Source organism: Chondrus crispus, genomic scaffold (assembly GCF_000350225.1).
Source record: "Chondrus crispus Stackhouse genomic scaffold, scaffold_281, whole genome shotgun sequence".
NCBI lineage: Eukaryota > Rhodophyta > Florideophyceae > Gigartinales > Gigartinaceae > Chondrus > Chondrus crispus.
The window spans coordinates 67,417-88,408 of record NW_005179164.1 but is presented as its reverse complement, the minus strand read 5'-3'; the positions used below and the strand labels follow the sequence as shown (position 1 = coordinate 88,408).

General features: G+C 48.3%; 5 protein-coding genes; 2 read left to right on the top strand and 3 right to left on the bottom strand.

The window, feature by feature from the left end:
• Positions 1-4,666: 4,666 nt before the first annotated feature.
• Positions 4,667-5,008, top strand: CHC_T00005306001 (hypothetical protein). The gene has a single exon (XM_005716843.1). It carries the CDS (start codon positions 4,667-4,669, stop codon positions 5,006-5,008), a length of 342 nt encoding a protein of 113 aa, XP_005716900.1.
• Positions 5,009-12,759: 7,751 nt separating this feature from the next.
• Positions 12,760-13,107, top strand: CHC_T00005305001 (hypothetical protein). Its single transcript, XM_005716842.1, has one exon. It carries the CDS (start codon positions 12,760-12,762, stop codon positions 13,105-13,107), a length of 348 nt encoding a protein of 115 aa, XP_005716899.1.
• Positions 13,108-13,299: 192 nt separating this feature from the next.
• CHC_T00009353001 (Haloalkane dehalogenase) lies at positions 13,300-14,268 on the bottom strand. Its single transcript, XM_005716841.1, has one exon. The coding sequence runs from the start codon at positions 14,266-14,268 to the stop codon at positions 13,300-13,302; it is 969 nt and encodes a 322-aa protein (XP_005716898.1).
• A 5,084-nt stretch (positions 14,269-19,352) lies between these two features.
• CHC_T00005304001 (hypothetical protein) lies at positions 19,353-19,619 on the bottom strand. The gene has a single exon (XM_005716840.1). It carries the CDS (start codon positions 19,617-19,619, stop codon positions 19,353-19,355), a length of 267 nt encoding a protein of 88 aa, XP_005716897.1.
• A 3-nt stretch (positions 19,620-19,622) lies between these two features.
• CHC_T00005303001 (hypothetical protein) lies at positions 19,623-20,864 on the bottom strand. XM_005716839.1 is given in 2 exon segments: positions 19,623-20,108; positions 20,109-20,864. The coding sequence occupies 1 exon segment, from the start codon at positions 20,862-20,864 to the stop codon at positions 20,109-20,111; it is 756 nt and encodes a 251-aa protein (XP_005716896.1). The 3' UTR covers positions 19,623-20,108.
• Between the last annotated feature and the right edge of the window lie 128 nt (positions 20,865-20,992).

Below are 20,992 nucleotides of genomic sequence, written 5' to 3'. Positions count from 1 at the left end.
TTATTCTAAGGTAACGCTCGCTAATTACCTTAGAGCGGCACCGAGCGTGGGTTGAGAACGCACGCGGCACGCCCACGAACCGGCTCCGCCTCCGCCCGTCGGTACTGGATCGTTACCGAGTACCGCGCGGGGGCGTTGAGGCGTCGAATCGCTCGCGCGTGCCTGCGTCCTCCCCGTTGCGCTCTACCACGTTACCCAGGCCCGCTGCCCGGTGCCGTTAGCTGGTGTCCCGCTTCACCCCCGTCTTCCCGATCGACAAGGGTCTCGGTCCAACTGTGCATAAACCCCTATCGCTGGGGGTGTTTATGCTACAAGTTTGTGTCACAACACAAACATGTACTGCTGTTATTAGATGGACACGCCTCGAGAAATTAAAGAAGTTGAGTTATGCGCCAGCCTCAATATTGCGGTGTCAGGCCGGAACGCGTAGTGTCGTTGATGTATACATCAACGACACTACGCCATCACTCAGTTCGAATATTGGTTGCTCTTGCCGCAGTTTTTGGGTTCAACCTATGGTCCTCGGATGTCAACCAAGCTTACCAACAGGCTGCAAAGAATTTAAAACGCAAGATTTTTATAAAGCTGGACATTTTGCAGTTGTCCTCAAATGAGTTAGTACAAGTAATTAAGCCCTTGTATGGGCTAACAGAATCAGGAGACTACTGGGGAGAAACGAGCAAAGACCATCACACAAAAGATCTCAAAATGGAAGCCACCGATGGAGACCTTTCCCTATTTTTAAGAGAATTGGAAATCGACTTGTTGGTCTATCGGGAAATTATGTTGATGATTTTCTCCGGGCCGGTAATGCCGAATTCAAAAAGCGGTCCACAGCTACCACCGCAAGACGTTTTAATACCAAGGAATTACAAACACCACCGCTGACCTTCACCGGCGTCGCACTATCAGAAGAAGGAGACAAACGCTGCTTATCTCAAAACAAGTATATTTCTCGTCTGAGGAGGATATCAACGGACGATGGATTTGCCCAGTACACATCCTTGAGAGCCAAACGTTTGTGGATAGTTCACTCACGTCCTGATATTGTTTGTGCGGTGTCCATGGCGACCTAGATAGCGGAAAGTCTTTTCTCTAAGGAATCTCGCATTTTAATTAACAAAATTGTAGCACACCTTCACAAAACGCCACACATTAAGGTTTCATACACCAAGCTTGATTTTAACTCACTCTTCATTGTGACGTACACCGACTCCTTTCAAAACAATCATGACTACAGAAGTCAGCTGTGTTTCATAATACTTTTAGCAGACAAGTTCAACCACTGATGTATTATACACTACTCCTCTCACAAGTCCAAGCGTGTTGCAAGATCGAGCATGGCAGCTGAAGCTCTGTCTTTCGCGGATGGATTTGACAATTCCTTTATTATCAGGTATGACTTACAAAGAATCATGGGTAGACCATTACCATTGCTCATGTTGACAGATTCGAAAATACTTTTCGATGTTCTCACGAGAAAGAAGTACACAACCGAAAAGCGGATCATGGCAGATATTGCATCTACAAGGGAGGCATACGACGTAATGATTATCTCAAACATCGGTCTCATCAAGAGTATACACAATCCCGCTGATACCCTTACCAAAAGAGGTGCAAACAGTGCCCTTACGACATTACTTCAAACCAACAAAATCAACCATCCCATTGAGTAACACGTAGTAAGCTCGACGAGGATAACACGTTGATTCATTAAAAAAAGAAGGGGAGGGGAAGTGTGAAGATATCTGAATCATTTATGCGGAATCAAGAAAGATGGGGTAATACTGTAAGATAGGAGGTATTCACCATTGTAGCAAGAAACCAAGAAGGACGTGCAACTCCGGATTGCATCAGAACGAGACAGGTGACTACTGCATAATGTAACGAAGACTCCCCTCACCATGAGCACAGACCTTACACTCAGACCCGTACTTAATAATAGAATTGTAGCTCCACCAGAGATGAGGAAGAACAGACACTACAGAAAACGCAGATACAACCAACAGTAAGTAAATATTCCAAACTGGAAGCTTAGCTTCCAGCGCCCTTCCAGACCGGAAGGACTTCCCGCTCGCAATTAGCGCTGATCTGCCCCACCGGCGTGGAAGTGCAGGCTGTTAGTCTACCGCGAGCTCTCTTCGAGCATCCCTGCGATACTGGATCAGAATACCATGGGCACCCCTTAAATTGCGGTAATTCATCAGTGATGATAGATCACGTTGTCCAGTCCTCATCGCCACATTCACATCATTTTAACCGTCCGCAAAAAGAAAAGTTTTAATAGAGCCTCTCAACCCACGCACGGTCATTCCTCACTTCACTCCACTTCCTGTTATTCCCTCATGCTTACAAACCGCCCCAACGGTGCGCGCGAATGCGTTTCGACCCAGTTGCTGGCGTTCCAAATTTGTCAAACGTCGTTGCACGAGGATTGACAGCCAAAAATGTGGCATCCGCAACCCCTCACAGTGCGAACACGCATATAGTCTTCCGTATCCTCAAAACATGAGCTTTCCATCTACACAGCTCCTGTTCTAAACGCACACCTCTTGAGGCTTGTCTTTGACAGCCGTCCACCCTCCCACCGTCTTTTCTGATGCATCTACGCGGCTGCCAATAACTCCGCAAAATTTCCACACTAGCTCCCCGCCACAGATAATTTTTTGGACCTGTGCAATTGTCAAAAGTAGTAAAGAACAAGGACACATCGCTGTTATTAATGCGATACTGAAAATCATACACGCTGGAAACGCCAGTGGAGTAGCTTGGTCGAGCAGGGACGAGTCGTACAGCTTGGTGACATCTTCTTTTGAAAGCACATTGTGGCTTTCAGCAACCACTCCTTTGGATTGCTGCAAGCTGAATGTGATGTCTATCACAGCCATAAGACCTTCTTCTCGGCAGTTGAAGACATCACCTTCAAGCAATTTCACATTGTAGCCCCACACGGACTTCAACCCTCTTTGCACACCCAGAATGTATCTCTTCATAGTGATCGCCTTAATCTCCTCTCCAGACGTAGACCGAAAGTTGACTGCGAATTCAATTAAATAGTACCGTACTGTCTTATGCTCCTGAACGGTCCAATCAGCAGCGAATCATCTCTCAATACCGAAACCCCTTTGGGAATTGGTTGCTTGCGCACAGTCTTGATGTGATTACATCGTGGCCTCTAATTTGAGTGAATCGCGTGAGAGTTGTTGGGCGGGAAACAAACCCACCCGTATTGCGAGCTCCCAATGACACGAATCTCTCCATATATGTGACCCGTGTACACGTGCACAGGTATGCGTGTTGTCATCGAAAGGGCGAAGAGGGCGCTTGTCCTCTTTTCTGTAATGACAAGCAGTAGTGGATGATGACTTGCCCTTTGTAAACGTATACAGGGGTGTCCCGATAAGAGCACTTTGAATAAGAACGACCTCACAGTAAGAGGACCATTTTCGCTGGGCACGATATCATAACTTCAAGCACCATCAACACTGTAATTCCAATCACACAGGCTTTTTCTCGGCTGGCATTTCAAACGCATCTCAGAAGTCCCGCCCACAGTCCGCCTGTTCCATTTCTCCGACGCACGGATCAATACGGTGGTCCAAAATGACGTCTCACTTTCCACCGTTGGCTCACGGCTCGCTGAAGAGGCGCAAGCGCCTTTCGTCGAAAGAGATAGCCGAGGCTGCGCGTTGTCTTCAAAATGGCGCCAGCGCCTCCTCTGGGATGAAGCGGTTTGGAATTGGTCGCAGCACGAGTCCAGGCAACAGCTTATTGGTAAGATGCTACAGCGTTCAGGAGTAAAATGGGCCCTCCTGTGCGCGATTCTTGAATAGTAGCAACCTCGGATTAAGAGCAGTATGAAGAGGTTGGCATGGGGTGCTCTTATATCGTGGTACCCACTGTAATAAGACGGAGCTATCTTCCCATTTGGTATATGCTTAGGGGAAAGAGAGATGGGAAGATGGTGTAAGGTGAGGGTAGGTAGGGTGTACGCTATGCGAAAGGGGCGAGAGGTCTATTCAGAAATGCGATAGTGGGTCGTCCCCTTCATTTTCTTGTTGTGCTGTTGCCCTCTTATAGCCACGGGAAAGCATCCTCTACCTGAAGGTACATCGAACTTCAGCGGGAGATTTCCCACGTGTGACACTTGTCACCATACGGACCAATCGGGTCCACTATTAAGGGACTACTGGCCCGGGGTTAGTCCCCGGACAGTACAGTATCTCCTGAAAAATTTTGAGATTATGCTGACACGACTTCCTCCCCAGACCCAAACCGGGGCGGGATACAACGTATAAGGAGTGCCCTCCGTGTCGTCCCTGGTGCTCTGCCGGGGTCACCACCGGGCCGCCTACTTTCACAACCGTCTCCAAAGTGACTTAATTTAGCGTCACCATCGACACCACTCCCCCAATCGCTCCACGTTGCCACGTGTACGCCTGGGGCCTCACTGTAAGTATTTTTCTCTAACATTAATCCATTGTTCACACAACTTGAGCGCACATACTACCTGTGATTTTTCATTAATCCCGCGAAGACCTTGCGCAGAGCGACTAGAAATTCGAGCTCTTCCCTCCCAGAGATACTTAGTCTGCTTGCTGGTGTAGCGGTGCTCAGGTGGGGTTTCAATCCCCGAGTCTGCCCGCTGCAATAGGATCTCACTGGTATGGCGAAGACGAAGCAAACCGCGCGTCGGAGCACGGGCGGCAAAGCTCCGCCGAAGCGGATAGCGACGAAGGCAGCCCGGCTTTGTCGTGAAGAGCAGGATGCTCGGGAGACTATGATGTGGAAATTATCGAAAAGACGTGATGTTAAGAAGCTCTCTAAGAGCACTGAAGGCACTGAGCCGTACCCGTACCGCGTTCGCGTTGGGTTGCAGCATAGGAGATATGATCTTGACCTGACCGAGATGGTGCGGCTCTTCGGACGACATATCATGATCCATTTAGGCGTGAGAGGAGACCGCAGAATTCTTATGGATGAACTTTCCCTCATTGATCTGACATAGTCACTCAAGGATGCCGCACCTATGATCGTATTGACGAGGACTCGTGGGATATCTGTAGAGCAATACGCACCTAAGAAGGGGGGTGAAAAGAAAGGAAAATATTTGGATATGAAAAGTAGTCCGGGTTGGGGGACACACGTGTGAATAATTGCACAGTTTTAATTTTTAATTATTTCATTTTATTTGGTTAATTAGTTGGCATTAATTTTGCTGACACTAGATTAGATCTAGGATCTAGCGCCGCGAGCTACTGTACTGGCTCCGGCGGGGCGATATATACCTTAGCCCTCTGACGACCAAGTCAGTAAAGGTAACCCGAGTTGCCGGAGTTGAATGTCGCCTTGGTCGAAGTCCGTCTCTACCAAGACGCTCCCTTTTACCTAAGCCTACGGCATCCTCTATCGCTCGGGGTTCCCTTTTCTCTTTCTTTTATTTCCCTATCCTTTTCTATCTCTAATTCTACCTATTTTTCCCTTATCTTGTGTTGGTGCCATCGGCCTCGGTTGCGACCGAACCGGTGTAGGTGTTTCGAGCCATCGGGCGGCACAGTTGACGTAGCGCTGCTACTGTGACTCATTTTCCGACGGAGACCGTTCCAACGACGTCTCCCTCGAAGGGCTCCGTCGTGTTACGAGCCAGTGTTGGTGCCATCGGCCTCGGTTGCGACCGAACCGGTGTAGGTGTTTCGAGCCATCGGGCGGAACAGTTGACGTAGCGCTGCTACTTTCATTTCATCCCGTCGGGCTGCGTTGCGACGCCCCCGTCGAAGGCCTTGTCGCGTTACAAGGTGTCGAAGAAGCTCAACGAGCATTGGCCTTACAACCCAGTGGAACCGGGGTATCTACGTACGCGCCCCACCCCACACTCGTTGAGCAGTTCTCTTCGCAAGTCTCTACCACACCGGTCCCGGGCCGGGCTGTTTCTCTGTGCCCCCCTAACAGGGATCTGAGCTACTACGAGTCGCAAGCTCGTTTAAACGGAGAAGGGAGAGTCGGACACTCCGTAGCGCTGTGTCATCGGCAGTTCTTCTTTTTGTTGCTGTTGTTGTTTTTGCTGGACCATCGGACCGCGGTCTCTGCCCGACAGGCGCATTGCACTACAATATCGAGTCAATCTGTTTTGAGGACGACAAGTACATTGCGGTCAGCCATTAGGACAAGTCGAAGCATGCTATTCTTTTTTACAATCTTCAAGTCTGTGGTGGTGATCAATCTTCTGAACACGTTCTCCCCAACTCAACTTTCTACGTTAATGGCCGAGATCGAATTTCAGCTTATATTGTCATCGATGAGTGGTTTCGGAAGAATCCAGGGCGTTCTCTGTTGATGTCTGTGTCTGGGGCACGACCGGTAAGTTCTTCCACATGCTTGTTCCATTTACCTCGTTTGGGTGGGACTCTATATCAGGACAAGACGAATATTTGCATTCCGGCGGCTATATGCAACTCTATACATCTTCTTGGTGCCCCTCGGTTAGCTTCCCATTATTAGGGGCACTTCAGAGACAACTCCAACTCGTTCGTGCAGCATGACAGGCTCCTCGGCGTATTCACAATCTGAGCGACGCCAATAAGCATCTCAAGCAAAACGAGGTGGTTCTCAAGCATCCTTTCGGATCCATACGGACTCAGGACAGACTTCTGAATATCCGTTCAGGATTTTTTTTCGTCATTCTTGAAGGAAGCTCAAACAAGCTGTATAGCGTGTGTGTATCTTTGACCGAGCGAATCATATTGGACTGCATGGAACCATATCCGCTCACGTTTTCTCTGGAAGCCCTTCAGCTCTGTCTTGATGATGGAGTTAGTTTGCTTGAGATTCACGAGATGCGAGAGGTTTGTCTTGTCCACGCATCCACAAACAATCGCTGCAAACGTCGAAAGATTCATCCTAAAAGCAGCAAATCAAAGTAGCCAAGTTGCGTTCCGTGTTGTATACAGTGGTTTTCCTTCTAGTTTCTAGTTTCTAAATGCATTAAAGGGGTTCATGCGTCATGCTTATCGTTAAGAGGTAATGCACTTAATCATTCTACTACAGCACGGAGTTATCCACACGCCATGGTGGGCCGTTCGTATTTCCTCCCACGATAGGGTACGAGTCGGTGAGCATGCATAGGTTGCCTCGATATTCGGCCATGACGAGACCCTAACACATAGCAAGGATGACGTACTTCTAGGATTCTGCATGGTCCGTAGAACTTCGATACGAATGCAGGCCATTTTGTGCCCCCGAAAGCGGTCCCTCGAGCGACGAGCATTTCATCTCCGTTTTGGAAGAAGTGAGAGGACGCAACAACAATCCTTTCTCTGCTGAAGCTCCGTAGCAGATTGCCCGTGAAACAGACCCAGCTAGGAGTTCCAAACAGCGATGGACGTCCGAGGAGGGAACAACTACACTTGCACCCATCTCGGCGCCGAGGTCCATCCGAGGTGGGCCCCCATGCCTTAATTCGAAAGGCGATCCGCCATTTCTCATGGCGCGTCGGCGATATCCATATAGAACTTGAGTGAGTGCTTTTTCCCAATCCATTCCAGTCTCCAGAACTGTTTTTCGAACGGCAGCCTTCAGCGTTCCAACCATTCTCTCCGCTCTACCATTAGACATGGGAGCGTAGGCGAGAACTGTGCGCCATGTGATGCCGTGCTGAGCCATGAAGCTAGAAACGGCCGAGGCTGTGAAGCTGGTTGCATTTTCAGAGACGATGGTCCGCGGAGGGCCGAATGAGTACATAATTTCTCTCTTGACGAAGTCAAGGACTACTTGCGCAGTACTATCAGCGGTGGCTGTCGCAATTGGCCATCCTGTCAGATGTTCGACCGCAACTAACACGAAGCGGTTTCCGAACAAGGTGGCAGGGAAGGGGCCCGAAAAGTCAATAGAGAAAACTTCACACAAGCTTGAAATAGGAAAGCGCAAATAGGACTTGTACTTGAGAATCGGGCGTGTAGTCTTCAAGTCCCAGTGCCCAATGTCGTCATGGAAACCCTTCAGTACCTTCTCACGATAGGAGATTGGGACAACAATATGAAGACCACGGATGGTACAGCGGAAAGGCTTAGACTCTCACACAAGATATTCTTCGCATTAGTCTTCATGCGAGATTTCCTGTGGTCATCCAACCCCACCGGAGTTTCGCCTTGCAGATATGACAGGATATCTCCACAAGACTCTTCTACATCTCCCGTAGAGTAGACTGGCGTGGTTATGGCCAAGGCAAGTTCTCCCTCTTCTAGGCCAGTAGAGTCGCCTCCATTTTCGGGCTGAATACGAGAAAGATAGTCAGCTGCACTATTTGCCGAGCCACGTCGATACTCCGCGGTGAAGTCGTACTCAGCTAAGAAGTCTATCCGCCGACCCAAACGACCGTGGATGTCCTTCTTGCGAAAGGCGTAACTAAGAGCCTGGTGAACAGTAATCAATTTGAAAGGTGTAGACGAAAGCACATATACACGAAATGTCTTCAAAGCAAAGATGACTGCAAGCGCCTCACGCTCACAAGCAGAGTACTTGCGCTCAGATATATTCATAGTACGACTTGCGTACTGGATGGGATGTATCTTCGCGTCATTCTTCTTTTGAGCCAACACAGCTCCGAGGGAGACCGAGGACGCATCTGTCTCAACGATGAAAGGCGTGTCGAAGTCTGGATAAGCTAAGACGGGCGGGGAAGTCAACTTAATACATAGTTCATCAAAGGCTTTTGCATCTCTCCGGTCCATTTCAATCGGGCATTTCCGGATGTAGCCACATGGAGTACAGCAGCGATATCGGCATACTTGTAAATGAAACGACGGTAGTAGCTTGTTAACCCGAGAAAACTCCTAAGTTCTGTCGTAGTGGTCGGGATCGGTGCATTCCAGATTGCTTCGACCTTGCCCAGGTCTACAGCGATCCAGCTCTTGTCGACAACATAACCAAGCAACTTGATCTTCGCTTGAGCGAAGTTACACTTCGTCAACTTAAGCTAAAGGCCAGCCTCATCAATCACATGAAATACTTGCTGCAGGTGCCGAAGATGCTCTTCTAGATTCTTGGAGAACACTACAACGTCATCGAGGTATACACGCACAAACGGCACTCCGCGAAAGATTGTATCCATCATTCTGTGAAATGTCGAAGGCGCATTCATCAATCCAAAGGGCATGACTTCGAACTTATACGTGCCGTAGCGGCAGACGAAAGTAGTCATTTCTTTGCATTGTTGTGCCATTCGAATTTGCCAGTAATCGCTGAACAAATCTAGAGAAGTGAAGTAAGTACTCCCTTCCAATTCGTCAAATATCTCCTCGATTTTCGGTAAAGGGTATCGGTCTACCTTCATCCTGGTTCAGTTTACGGTAATCAACACAGAAGCGCGGATTACCATCTTTTTTGGATACGATGACCACCGGGAAAGACCATGCAGAGCTGGAAGGGGTGATGATTCCTGCTTCCAGCATTTTGTCGAGCTCTTTCCGCACAATTTCGTTATGCAACGGAGCCATACTCCTTGCCGAGTGTAGATCGGATTCGTATCATCTAACTCGAAATGGTGCTTAATCGTGACTTCAGCAGGCCGAAGGTCGTCGAGAGATGTGGCAACAATACTCTTACCCATCAATGCGGTCTCGACGATGCTTTGAGCTTCACTGTCGAGATGAGCATGTCTCTCCCGAAGAATTCTCACTGTCTTGTTGATGGCATTGGAATCGGGTGACTCCATTTCTTCCTCTTCTTTCATCGCTCCGTCCACAGTCGCGTCTTGCTCGAAAGGGTTATCGCTAAGAATGGCGACCACATAGGTCTCTTCTTCCGACGAACTTTCTGCGACGAGCGACTCGACATCAGAAGTGAAGTCTTCACTATCCGTCTCCGAACCTGCCACGATAGAGCTTACTTGGTCACACTCCAAACTCGTTCTCACGGTTTTGTTTCCAATCATCATTTTAACAGACTGGTAACCGAGGTCGATGCAGGCTTGAAGTTCTTCGAGAGTTGGATACCCGATTAAGATGTCAACCGGGGATCCTTCAACAATTAAGAAGTTTAGTGAGGTTACGGTACCCTTGAACGAAACGGGAACGTCCTCGATGGAACCCAAGCAGGTTGTCTTTTGCCCATTGGCGACCGTAATCTTCGTCGAGGTCGGCTTTGGAGACAAAGAGAGCTTAGATGCTACAGAAGCTTTCATAACAATAGGGATCGCTCCAGAGTCTAATAAAGCCCTCATTTGTGTTCCGTAGACTTGTACCAAAACTACTTTCAGACGTTTCGGCAAAATACCGATCGAAGCGGCTACGGGGCGTCTTGGGCGACTGTTGAACAAACGATGGATCTCTTTCTTGGTCTCGTCGCCATCCCCTCGAATCAGTTGACCGAAAGTCAAACCAGAGGAAGCATTCGCGAGGGAAAGACCACATCGTACTTTCCCGAGTTCTCTTGGACGGCATTCTTCTTACTCGTCCTCTTCTTTCTTGTTCGACGGCCAGGCTTAGGAGGTTTCCGCATTTGGTTCGGGGTCCAGTACTTACGCGGGTTGAGAAGGGACGGGATTGGCTCACTGCCACCATCATTTTGCGCCTTGGCCACCGGCTCTGCATCAGCGTTTCTCTTGACCGATGCCACTAACTCCTCAGCAGCGGGAAGTTCGTCGTGCGTCACGACACTCACTTGTCTACCTCTGGAGCCCCCTAGTGTCTTCGACACGGCAGCATCGGCTTGGGTCTTCTTAGGAGAGTAGGCGCTGCTACCTCTCCTCTGTGGACCAATTCTAGCCCAACACCTTGTTTCCGAATGACCATATTTTTCGCAACGAGGGCATTTCGTGTCCCTATGCGGATTGACGTCGCATCTATTAGCGCCATGACCCGGGCGCTTGAAATATGAGCAGGTACGATCGTGGACGGGGCGGAACGCTGTGGCCTCATCCCTCGAATGGTTCTTCTTGATCATGAGGGAAACGGTCGGCCAGCTGATTCCTTAAGGCATCAACCTTCGTCTCGAGTGGAGATGAGGGAGCGTTTGACCGCATCATGACCTTTTTCGATCCAACTTGACCTCTCGGCTCTTACGTACCTTGCGAGCTCTCTGACCCCTGGTAGCGCGAATTGCTAAAGGAGTTCGCCGGCGCTTGAAAGGCGCAGCGACCAGACGAGAAGTCCATGATCGCATCGAATATGGCCTTAAGGCCATATTCGATGCGATCATCACCTACAATTGTAGGTCTTCGCACCCCGATAGATGGCAAATTAGGACGAATCGAGATGCTCCATAACGGAGTGGCAAAGTAATCCGAACTTTGCTTCGTTGTTATACCCCGCCTTCTCGTAGAGACGGTCTGAGTTTCGACGGGACCCACTGAGGTCCCTGAAAGAAAGGCAAGCGGCTATCACGTCCCAAATCACATCTTCAGGTGATTCAACCGGGGCAAACCGCTCCACCAAGGCCTTCTTGATCTTCTGGTAGTCGGAGCCATCTGCACTGATGTCCCTGTTCTTGATGAATGCTCGATAGAAGAAGTCGAATGCATCCTCCTCGAGGTAGCGAAGTAGTTCAGATGCCCTTTCTCCGTCCGACTTGCCAGAGGTGGCAACATTCTCGAAGACGAAGAAGAACTTTTGGACGTCGGCCGGCTTCGACCCGTCAAAATGTGACAGGGAGCCTTCTTCTTTGCCACCCCTCCACAAGAGTACCATGTCGTATGCTTAGGGGAAAGAGAGATGGGAAGATGGTGTAAGGGGGTAGGTAGGGTGTACGCTATGCGAAAGGGGCGAGAGGTCTATTCAGAAATGCGAAAGTGGGTCGTCCCCTTTATTTTCTTGTTGTGCTGTTGCCCTCTTATAAACACGGGAAAACATCCTCTACCTGAAGGTACATCGACCTTCAACGGGAGATTCCCACGTGTGACACTTTTCACCAAACGGACTAATCGGGTCCACTATTAAAGGACCACTGTCCCGGGGTTAGTCCCCGGACAGTACAGTACCTTCTGTAAATTTATGATATTCCGCTGACATCATTCTTGATACTGTACGTACCCTACCTCTCGAGAGGTAGTGTCCATCACACCAATGTCCCTCATACTTGCATGAGGTCACTTTTCAAATTTTTTCTTGACTTCCGCTTTCTCGACAGCAAGGAGAAAGATGCCCTCGCTACCGTACGTTTGACTTCTGACATGTGGAAGAAAAGAGACAAGGGAGAATTTCATGTGTTCTTTCTAGACGTTTTTAGAAATGCCTGGAAACCCTTTAAAGTTTAATTTGTTACACATGCGATTTAAACTTTAAACCGCATGTGTAACAACTTCGAAAAAGGTAACTGCGTACTCAGTCTTCCTTAAATTTTACCATCTTTCTGTGTATTCAAACTGCCATCCTGGTGTTCTGTAAGATTTTATTGCCGCGTACAACTGCGTTAAGAAATTTAAGAAAATGCCATCCAAAGCGACTTTTCAAATTTGCTATTTAAATTGACACCTCCTCTTTCAACAAAATATTGTTTTGTCATCCGTGTGTTGTGCAAAGTCTCTTGAGTTGACATAATATCTGATAGATATGTTGGAATCATCCGTCACGGGTAAGTGCTAGTGTCTAGATAACTTTTGACTTCATATCGGTCAAATGACCGAGATGAGGTTACTTTTCCACTTCCTTTTTCCAGGCTTGTGCCTTCTCGATAAGAAGAATAAAGATACCCACGCCACCACACATGAATTCTGCGTTACCGAAGGATTGATTGTAGGGAAAACTGTATATCCTTTCAGATTGTTTAATGCCCGGCAAAGAAGCTTTAACGAGCAACCTTCAAACGTTTTGCTATGGTAACTTTGAAACCCAAACGCCCGTTTCGAGGAAAACAACCGGGTATTTGAACTCCATTAGATTCTTAATCTTTCAGTGCGTTCAAAACTGCAATGCCGATGTTCTGCAAGATGCTGTGGCCGAGGGCATGTATGTTAAGAAGTGGTGTCCAATACGACTTTCTCCATTTTGCGAGTCAATAACACGAAATTACCTCTCTCTAAATATCAATCTGCTTAAGAACATCATCTTCAAAGTTGGCCGTAGTGGGGCATATCCAATGGACCAGGGTAGGCTTGGCCTGCCCTGCACGGACTGAGACCTTTTGTCGATTAAACGAACGAGAATGGCGACTTGGTCATGCAAGAAAACCGTAGACTATCTTCGTGCTATCCTGCAGCCAACACTGATCTCAACGACTCGCAACTTCATGTGCGCCACCTCAATGCAACCATTCCACGGCTCCTTTGAAACCACACCCCATTACTTCCAGCAATCTCAGGCCACCACACTAAGGAAGCCATTTCGCTATCGCCTTGCCAATCTCCGTTGGCGAGTCCTCCTGCAAGTAGTGAATCCCCTTTACTGCAGCCATTTCCGTATTCTTCCACTTCTTAACAACTGCCCTCATGCTTGGCGATATCAATCCCGGCTTTCCGTCAATGAACAATTTCGGCAACTCTGATCTCGCCAGCCATTTAGAATATTTCTTCACAATGGCTACGACTTCCGCAGGCTCCCCCTCAATGGGCACTTGTCTTGGCCATGTCAGCATAGGCCTCCTGTCCTCTCCCGCTTTCAGGAACGGCCTACGATATTCGTCAAACTCGGGCTTCGTCAAGTTGCGCAGAATCGCGCTAGGAATGAGGTCTTCCACAAATGCGTTGTCTTCGAGAACCAGCTGCTCACCGGCCGGGCTTCGCAACGCTCTGAAAAACGATTCGATCTCCTCTGGAAAGTCGCCGTACCGTTCGAACGTTGACACAACGCCTTCAAAGAACGCGATCCCCTTCACGGAATTAGGATTTTTACGATTCAGATACGCCCAGTGGAAGCCTAGTGCGGTGCCCCAATCATGAATTACAAACGTCACCCGCTCCTTCACGCCAATTATCTCAAAGAGCCGGTAAAGATAGTTGCTGTGTTCGAGGAAGGTGTACCTGTACTTGTTGCTGTTGTCGAGCTTGTCCGAGTCGCCCATGCCGATGAGGTCAGGGGCTATGAGGCGTCCGCGCCCTTCGAGATGCGGCATGACGTTGCGCCACAGGAAGGAAGAGGTTGGATTGCCGTGAAGGAAGACGATCGGGTCGCCTGTGCCAACTTCGACATATGCCATCTTCTTGCCGTCGATGTCGGCAAACTTTTTCTCAAGGAAACGCCTAGGGGGGAAGCCAGTGGGTCTGCCTGTGCCATTACAGATGGTTGCAGCGAGGAGGAGGGCTAAGACGAAGAGCTGCATGGGGGTAGACTTGGCAATCATGATAGAAAGAGGCTTCTGAAGGGTGTGGTGCTTTGTGGAGGTAGATGTGCTTCGAGATTGTGACCGAGTCGCTGCGAAAGAGTTTATATAGAGCAGTCGCAACCCAGAGACTTCAAGATTGAACACGGAGACCCGTTCTTGAAGACATAGAAGACGATGAATTTGCGTCAAATGGAGAGCTGTTAATGTACGTTTCTCTACAACGAGCGCAATTGTTGTATCTGTTTCTACAGTCTTCTTTCGCAGAGGGAAGCGAGGTGCTTCCATCTTTGAAAATCATGGGTCGTGTGTTTTCAAGACATGCTTGATGTCTAGATTGGTCTAGATCAAAAAGTCAGTGTGGGCATAAAGCACGTGTTCGTTCGAAAACAGAAAGGGCACTCGAATAACGATATCAATCGAACTGGTACATAAGACGGCGAATAGATATGAGAATTGTGAAAGATGGAGATGCATCCTGTTTCTGGAAGATGTGCAAGAGGCCTAAGGGTGCTTTTTAGAGCTGCAAAGGTGACCTCGCATGCAGAAATGGTCATTCCAGCGCTGCCAGTAAGAGACAGATATGATAGAAGGCTGTGATGAGGTGATTTCAAGTCGACAACTGTTTCGTCATTGATACCATTACAATCGGAGGGAACCATCGCTTGCGAATCTTGTTTTTACAGTATCCTTGGGTACAATTCTGCACAGCAGTGAAAGAGTTCTTAGTCCATGCTGACCAGAGTTCTTCTAGAAGACAGACTTTATGTCGGAGTGAGGGGATTTTGAAAATCAGATGAGGCCATTACGCGCCCTTCAATTGGTTCACGCCTAAGATCTTGAAGACGTTTGTAGAAAATCAATTCTGCTGGCAACTCTGTATCAGCTTCTGGAGGCCACACTCAAATAAGGGAAATGTATGATGTTGTACAGCTCGCATACTTCTTATCATTGTCTGACTCCTGCATTATGCTCATTTCAAAAATGGATAAGATCAGCCTTTATCGAAACGGTCTTCCTCCCTGGAAAAATCGAAGCATCGCCTGAGACACGATGCAACAAGGGAACAACGCTACGCGGCCAAGCCCTGGCTTGTTTTAAATATGAAAATTCTGCAGTTCTTCGCTGTAAAAGTAAAGTACTGCTGGTTGTCCATATCCGCACCATTTCCAACCATGCTGATTCAACGCAATTGACGGCATTAGTGGAGAATCTTTTTCGGAAGAGGATTGCCTTCTATGCGCTGGCACAGAAGTTCCGTTCCAATCCATCTATTTTCTATGCAGTTATGCTGTGTGCGCTGCAGAATGAGAGCGATATTGATGGCTTCTCAGATCGGGGATATCGTTTGGTGAATGTATCGCAAAGTAGCACTCCCTCTCTGTCTCGGTCCCTCTCTGTCTCGGTCCCTCTATCTCTGTCTCTCTGTCTCTAGCTCTCTCTGTCTCTAGCTCTCTCTGTCTCTAGCTCTCTCTGTCTCTAGCTCTCTCTGTCTCTAGCTCTCTCTGTCTCTAGCTCTCTCTGTCTCTAGCTCTCTCTGTCTCTAGCTCTCTCTAGTTTTTCCATGCGACAGGCGGTAGGTCAACGTCAAATCAAAGTAAAAGATACTCCAGCATGATAAATATGCACACAGGGTGATGATGCGTTTCTTGACAACCTTGCCATTTACCAGCCTGGAATCTGGATAAATCTTAAATGGAATGCTCCTCAGAAGCGGAAGATCGTGCTTTGTGGCCACGGAAACACTTGGGAAAGACGCAGAACAGAATAGTGCCCCAAACGATACCTAACCGGAGTTGAAAGCTAATTTTGGCAATCATTTCGTGCACGTCTTGAATACATAAGAGTCATACATCTTTTTAGAGAAACGTAGCCCTTCTGGATGTCTGTAATAGGTTATGACTGACGTGGAGGTGGACGATGCCGAAACTTGACCTCCCAGCAAGCCATTCATCACCTGCATGTTAAAGCCGTGACTATTGTGTATGTCATTCGACAAGGTCACACATACTACTATTCTTGCGATACATTTTAGTTCACTGGAAACGCTGAAATACGTAGTGTCGGTAACGGACCATCCTTCGAGATGTTGTGACTGTCCGTGTCGGTCGCCGACAGAAAATATGGCGAAAATTTCCGGGTTGCGCATGATAGCGTACATACCGTACTGAAAAGAAAGCTGAGGACAGAGCTGAGAAAGGCAACCCACGATCATCGAGTTACGAATGAAAGTCCTTGGTCAGCCTTCACAGCAGAGCACTTGCGCTCTTGTGTACTGTACGTGCACATCCTTCCATGCTGGTGCGTAGCCCCTCATCACGCACCGTCAAACACACTCGAGCCACTCCCCATGCGTCTCGCGCCCGCTACTCACAACACTCTAAACACCAGAGTAGAAGAACCATCTCCGAGCAATCTTGTGATCCCTACGCCTGTTAATTCGAGAGTAGTGAAAGCACAGTAGTTGCCGTACTGTCCACTACAGTATGAGAATTTTGATTGGCGTTATTAGAATTTTCCTTTTTTTCCAATATTTCGCTCGAGCATTCAAGCCAGCCTCGGCCTAGTAAAGTTTACAACATACCCAAGGGTACTGTACCATACGCACTGCGGACGTTGTCGATACTCTTGGTACCGCTCCGCCGTTGGAAAATGCTTGTCACATCCATTTTAACGAAAGCCTCTTCTCAGATGAAGTTTCTATTCCTTTTAAAATTGAATTGCACGCAACAGAGAATACGGCATGTATGAAGAGAAGATTCACTCTGTCATGTATTTAAAATTGGGGGGAATAAGTCAATAGTCTCAGCGACTTGGTATCGAAATGGATGTAAATGACTTTGGCTCGCTGAGCCCATCAGGATGAGTCCATTTGCATTTACGCAAATGACACAATAAGGTTGATAATACTTGTGGAAAATAGACATGCTGGTTTCTTGTGAGATTTTCTTCTTCTTATTATGCTATGAGGCTTGTTGCAGAGCGGAAGTGCAAGTCATTGGAGATTGGTTCTGGTGTAGTTGCTGAACGACTGCGGTGATATATGAGAATCTTAGCAATACAGTATCAACTACCTCGAGAGGTAATCGGTTTGCCATTACTGTAGAGTGCACTACCGTACAGTAACACATGTTAACTACAATAGCGAGATGGTGTGTATTGCCGCAATACTATTGCGACAATACCGTATTGTGCGTATGCGGTAAAAGACTTTGCCCCGTGTCCTCGTTTCGAGCTAGGACGGTGGCTGGAAGTGTTATGACATACTGCATATAGTGCACGCAATTAACTATACAGTAATCTCTCTTTATAAGAATGAGGACGGGAAAGGACATTATTATTCGTGTAAAGAGAATAATATTCTGGAATATTATTCCTATGGCGGCAGTTATGATGCTTGTCTAGCAAGGTTACTGACCCCTGAAAAGAAGGAATCAATTCTCGTTTGCTTCTGCGTTTGCACTTTGGCAGCTGAGAGATCTCTTTTGATGCACCGAAGGTAGCGTAGTACAGCCAAATTCGGAACATCCGTCTGAGCATTATACCAACCAGATCTCGGACATCTGTTTGGCCGTTTTAGAGGACCAAAATACGTTCCCTTCTACATACAGTACTCCATGGGATAAAGCAACATTCGAAATACTATATTCTTATGTCGCATATGAATAAATGTCATGAAAATAGGGTTGTTTTGGCCATTCCCGGGACTGGAAACACTGTATGTATTCTACTAAAAGAAAATTCCTTTGCGGGTCATTCTTTTAAAGAGAGACTACTGTATGTTGCGACACCTGAGTTCTTAGAAAAATTAGTAAGGGTTTGGAAAAAGTAGTAAGGGTTACCCTGCAATCAAACGGCCCTGAGGGCCGTTCCTAACGAAGAGTTTGCCGTGCCAGCACCCGAGCACCCTGAAACTTGGCATGAATGTATTGGTTGAAAAAATTATTGGAAATGCTTTTACTCCCGTTCAACCAATCCATTCATGCCAAATGTCCGGGTGCTCGGGTGCTGGCACCGCGAACTGTTCGTTAGGAACGGCCCTCTCAGTTTGTCTACCCAGGGTGCGCTAGTAAGGAGAGCAACCCACGTTCGGCCCGCCAACATAGGGCTAGGGTTCGGTCCAAGTCGGGGTCCGGTCGGGGTCCGGTCGGGGTCCGAGTTGAACATAAAATCCCAAGCTGAGCTCCAGCTTGGGGGAATCGATCTCAGCAACTTTCTGAGGTCGTGCCCTTTTCCTTGCCTACCGCGCGCGCGTCCGTACACCCAGACAATCCATTGCTATAGGCGAAGCAGCAAGCCAGATGAGCCTCACGTTGCTGGGAAGCGCACTGGCGATTTACGAGAAAGACTCGTCTTGCGCTTTGATTTGAGGTGGAGTCTTGAGACTCACCTCATTTTCAAAGAGACATCAAGTGGCGCTGGAAAGAATGTGGGCCCTTCATCGGCGGTTCGCACAGTTAAATAGAAAAGCTGCGTAAATTCACATGTGTATACCCTCGCTATAGCGAGTATAGGCTATAGTAATACCCTCACTATAGCGAGGGTATGAACGGATGGGGTTTCCCTGACTGCGATAGAAAAATGTGACATTGATTTTTCAAAAATCATTAGTTACTAATCGAAGTTACTATTATCCAACGATATTCCGTAGCACAGTAATGTTGCGTCTGTATACACTTGTGTATGCGGGTGAAGCTGTCCAGGGAGTAGCGAGTGACATGCCAACACCTGGCATTCGACCGAGCGTGCACTCTCCTACATATCGCCGACGGCCGGGTGAGAGTCTCGTGACTTCTCGACTATGTCTATTTCTCTTTTGCCCACCCATCCCCGTCAGGACGCCCTTCCCTGGGCTTCCCTCACATGTCTATTCTCTGATATTGTTCTTTCTTTGTTTACTTTTCGATAGATACTTGTAGTTAAGAGTACTCTCGCTACCGCTGATATCTCGGGTGCGCGGGAGCTCCAACCGTAAACGACCATCTATCTTCACACATGACACAAATGCCGGTGCCAATGGTACATTATTGTCACGCACACAGGTTTGGGATATCGATGCACTCTGGCGAATGGTCACTGTATTTCGTGACGCAAGACCAATATCTCTAGCCAGAGCTGTGTATGAGTGTGTACTTCGGTTTCAGTACTTGCGATATTCGATATTCTGAAAACGGGGGAACAGACGGAGAAAGAACGGCTTGTGTGCGTTTTTGTGCCAAAGGGCTTCTTCGCTGTAACACACACTTGAGGATAGTGCAACTAAATGCGCACCTTGGAAGATGCAACCCATTTTTTTGAGAAAGAATTCTGCACAATCGTGTGCCGTCTTCTAGTGCAGCGAGGGTTGGCGAAATGTGCCAATGCTTGTCCATCGGAAAATGAGGACAACAACGTCCGAAAAAGGGGCGTTTTATGTTAGTAGTAGTTACCTCACTAGTCTTGAAATGCTTCGCGGCAGTCACAACAACTCTACTCAATCACGTGCCAACAGTGTTGAATGGAAGAAAAGACCTAGTGCGCTAACATGGGGAAACAGACCAGCCCAACATTTTGGACATCCATTCCTTTGTAAGCAACGCTAACTCGCGTTCGCTTTGAAGCAATGGCGTAGGGGTTTGAGGCCCGCTTGTCAAAGTCCATTCCATTTTTTGTCGGATCACGTCGTTATCTCCACCAATCGCTGTGACGCACTGGCGTAGAAGACTCGAGTCTTAGAAGCCCGGAGAAGGATTCACCTTTTTCGATTCAGTATTACACAAACGCCAGGCCCCACTCTCAAATCAACAGTTAGCAGTATGGAGCTCCAACCGACTCCGACCGATGACACGGTGAAGTCGGCTTCAGCCTTCACATATTCCCCCCTAACTCTCCATCCGCTCGAAGTTACAATTCGAAATGTAGCAGCCTGCATCTTGAATTTCAATATTCTTCATCCCCTTAACGTCATCGTAATCAAACTCGGCACTCACCACATCCACGTCTCTGACGAGTGTTCTCACGTCTTGAAAATATTCCAGCCTTTTCCGTCGGTATTGCCGAAAGTATTGGTCTTCTTCGCTGACCTCGGTCCGTTTCGTCACTCCCTCTACACCGTCCCTGGCGCTCGGTAGTTTATTCCACACGCCGCTCTCCTTGGCATTTAGCAAGCTGTTATGGGCATCGTCGAGGCGTCGGGTAAGGATGACGACCGGAGTTATGACGTGTTGCTCGATATCCTTCCTCTTGATGGACTCCAAAATGATGCGGACTGCCTGCTCTGATTTTTCCATGGCTATCGGAAAGACCTTCACCGACCCCGTGGTTCGTACATACTCAGCGACATCCTCTGCGGAAATGTTGAGCAAGGGCCCTTCCCGACCGGGGTGCCATAGCTCGCTGTTCTTGTTAATATCCCTCGAGTAGATGATGTGGTCGCCCCGGTTGGGGTTGGAGCGCAAAGGATTTGAGCTGTACTTGCAGCGCTCGGCCGAGTCGATGAACCATGTAGAGCCGTGGCGGGCAGCGGAGAAGAGGAGGATGTGCGGGCAGAGGGGAAGGCGGACGGTTGAAGCAGGGGTGACAAGAGTGCGGAAAGGGAGGGGATCGGGGGAGAGTGTGATGAAGATAAGTAGAGACATGAGTATGAAGAGGAGGAAGAGCAATAGTGGAGACATGCGGGCGCGGGTGAGCGGCTTTGTTGAGACTTGAACGGCGGTGGATGAGGTCATTGCTATGCATGTGGGGGACGAGGGGGACGAAGGAAGGG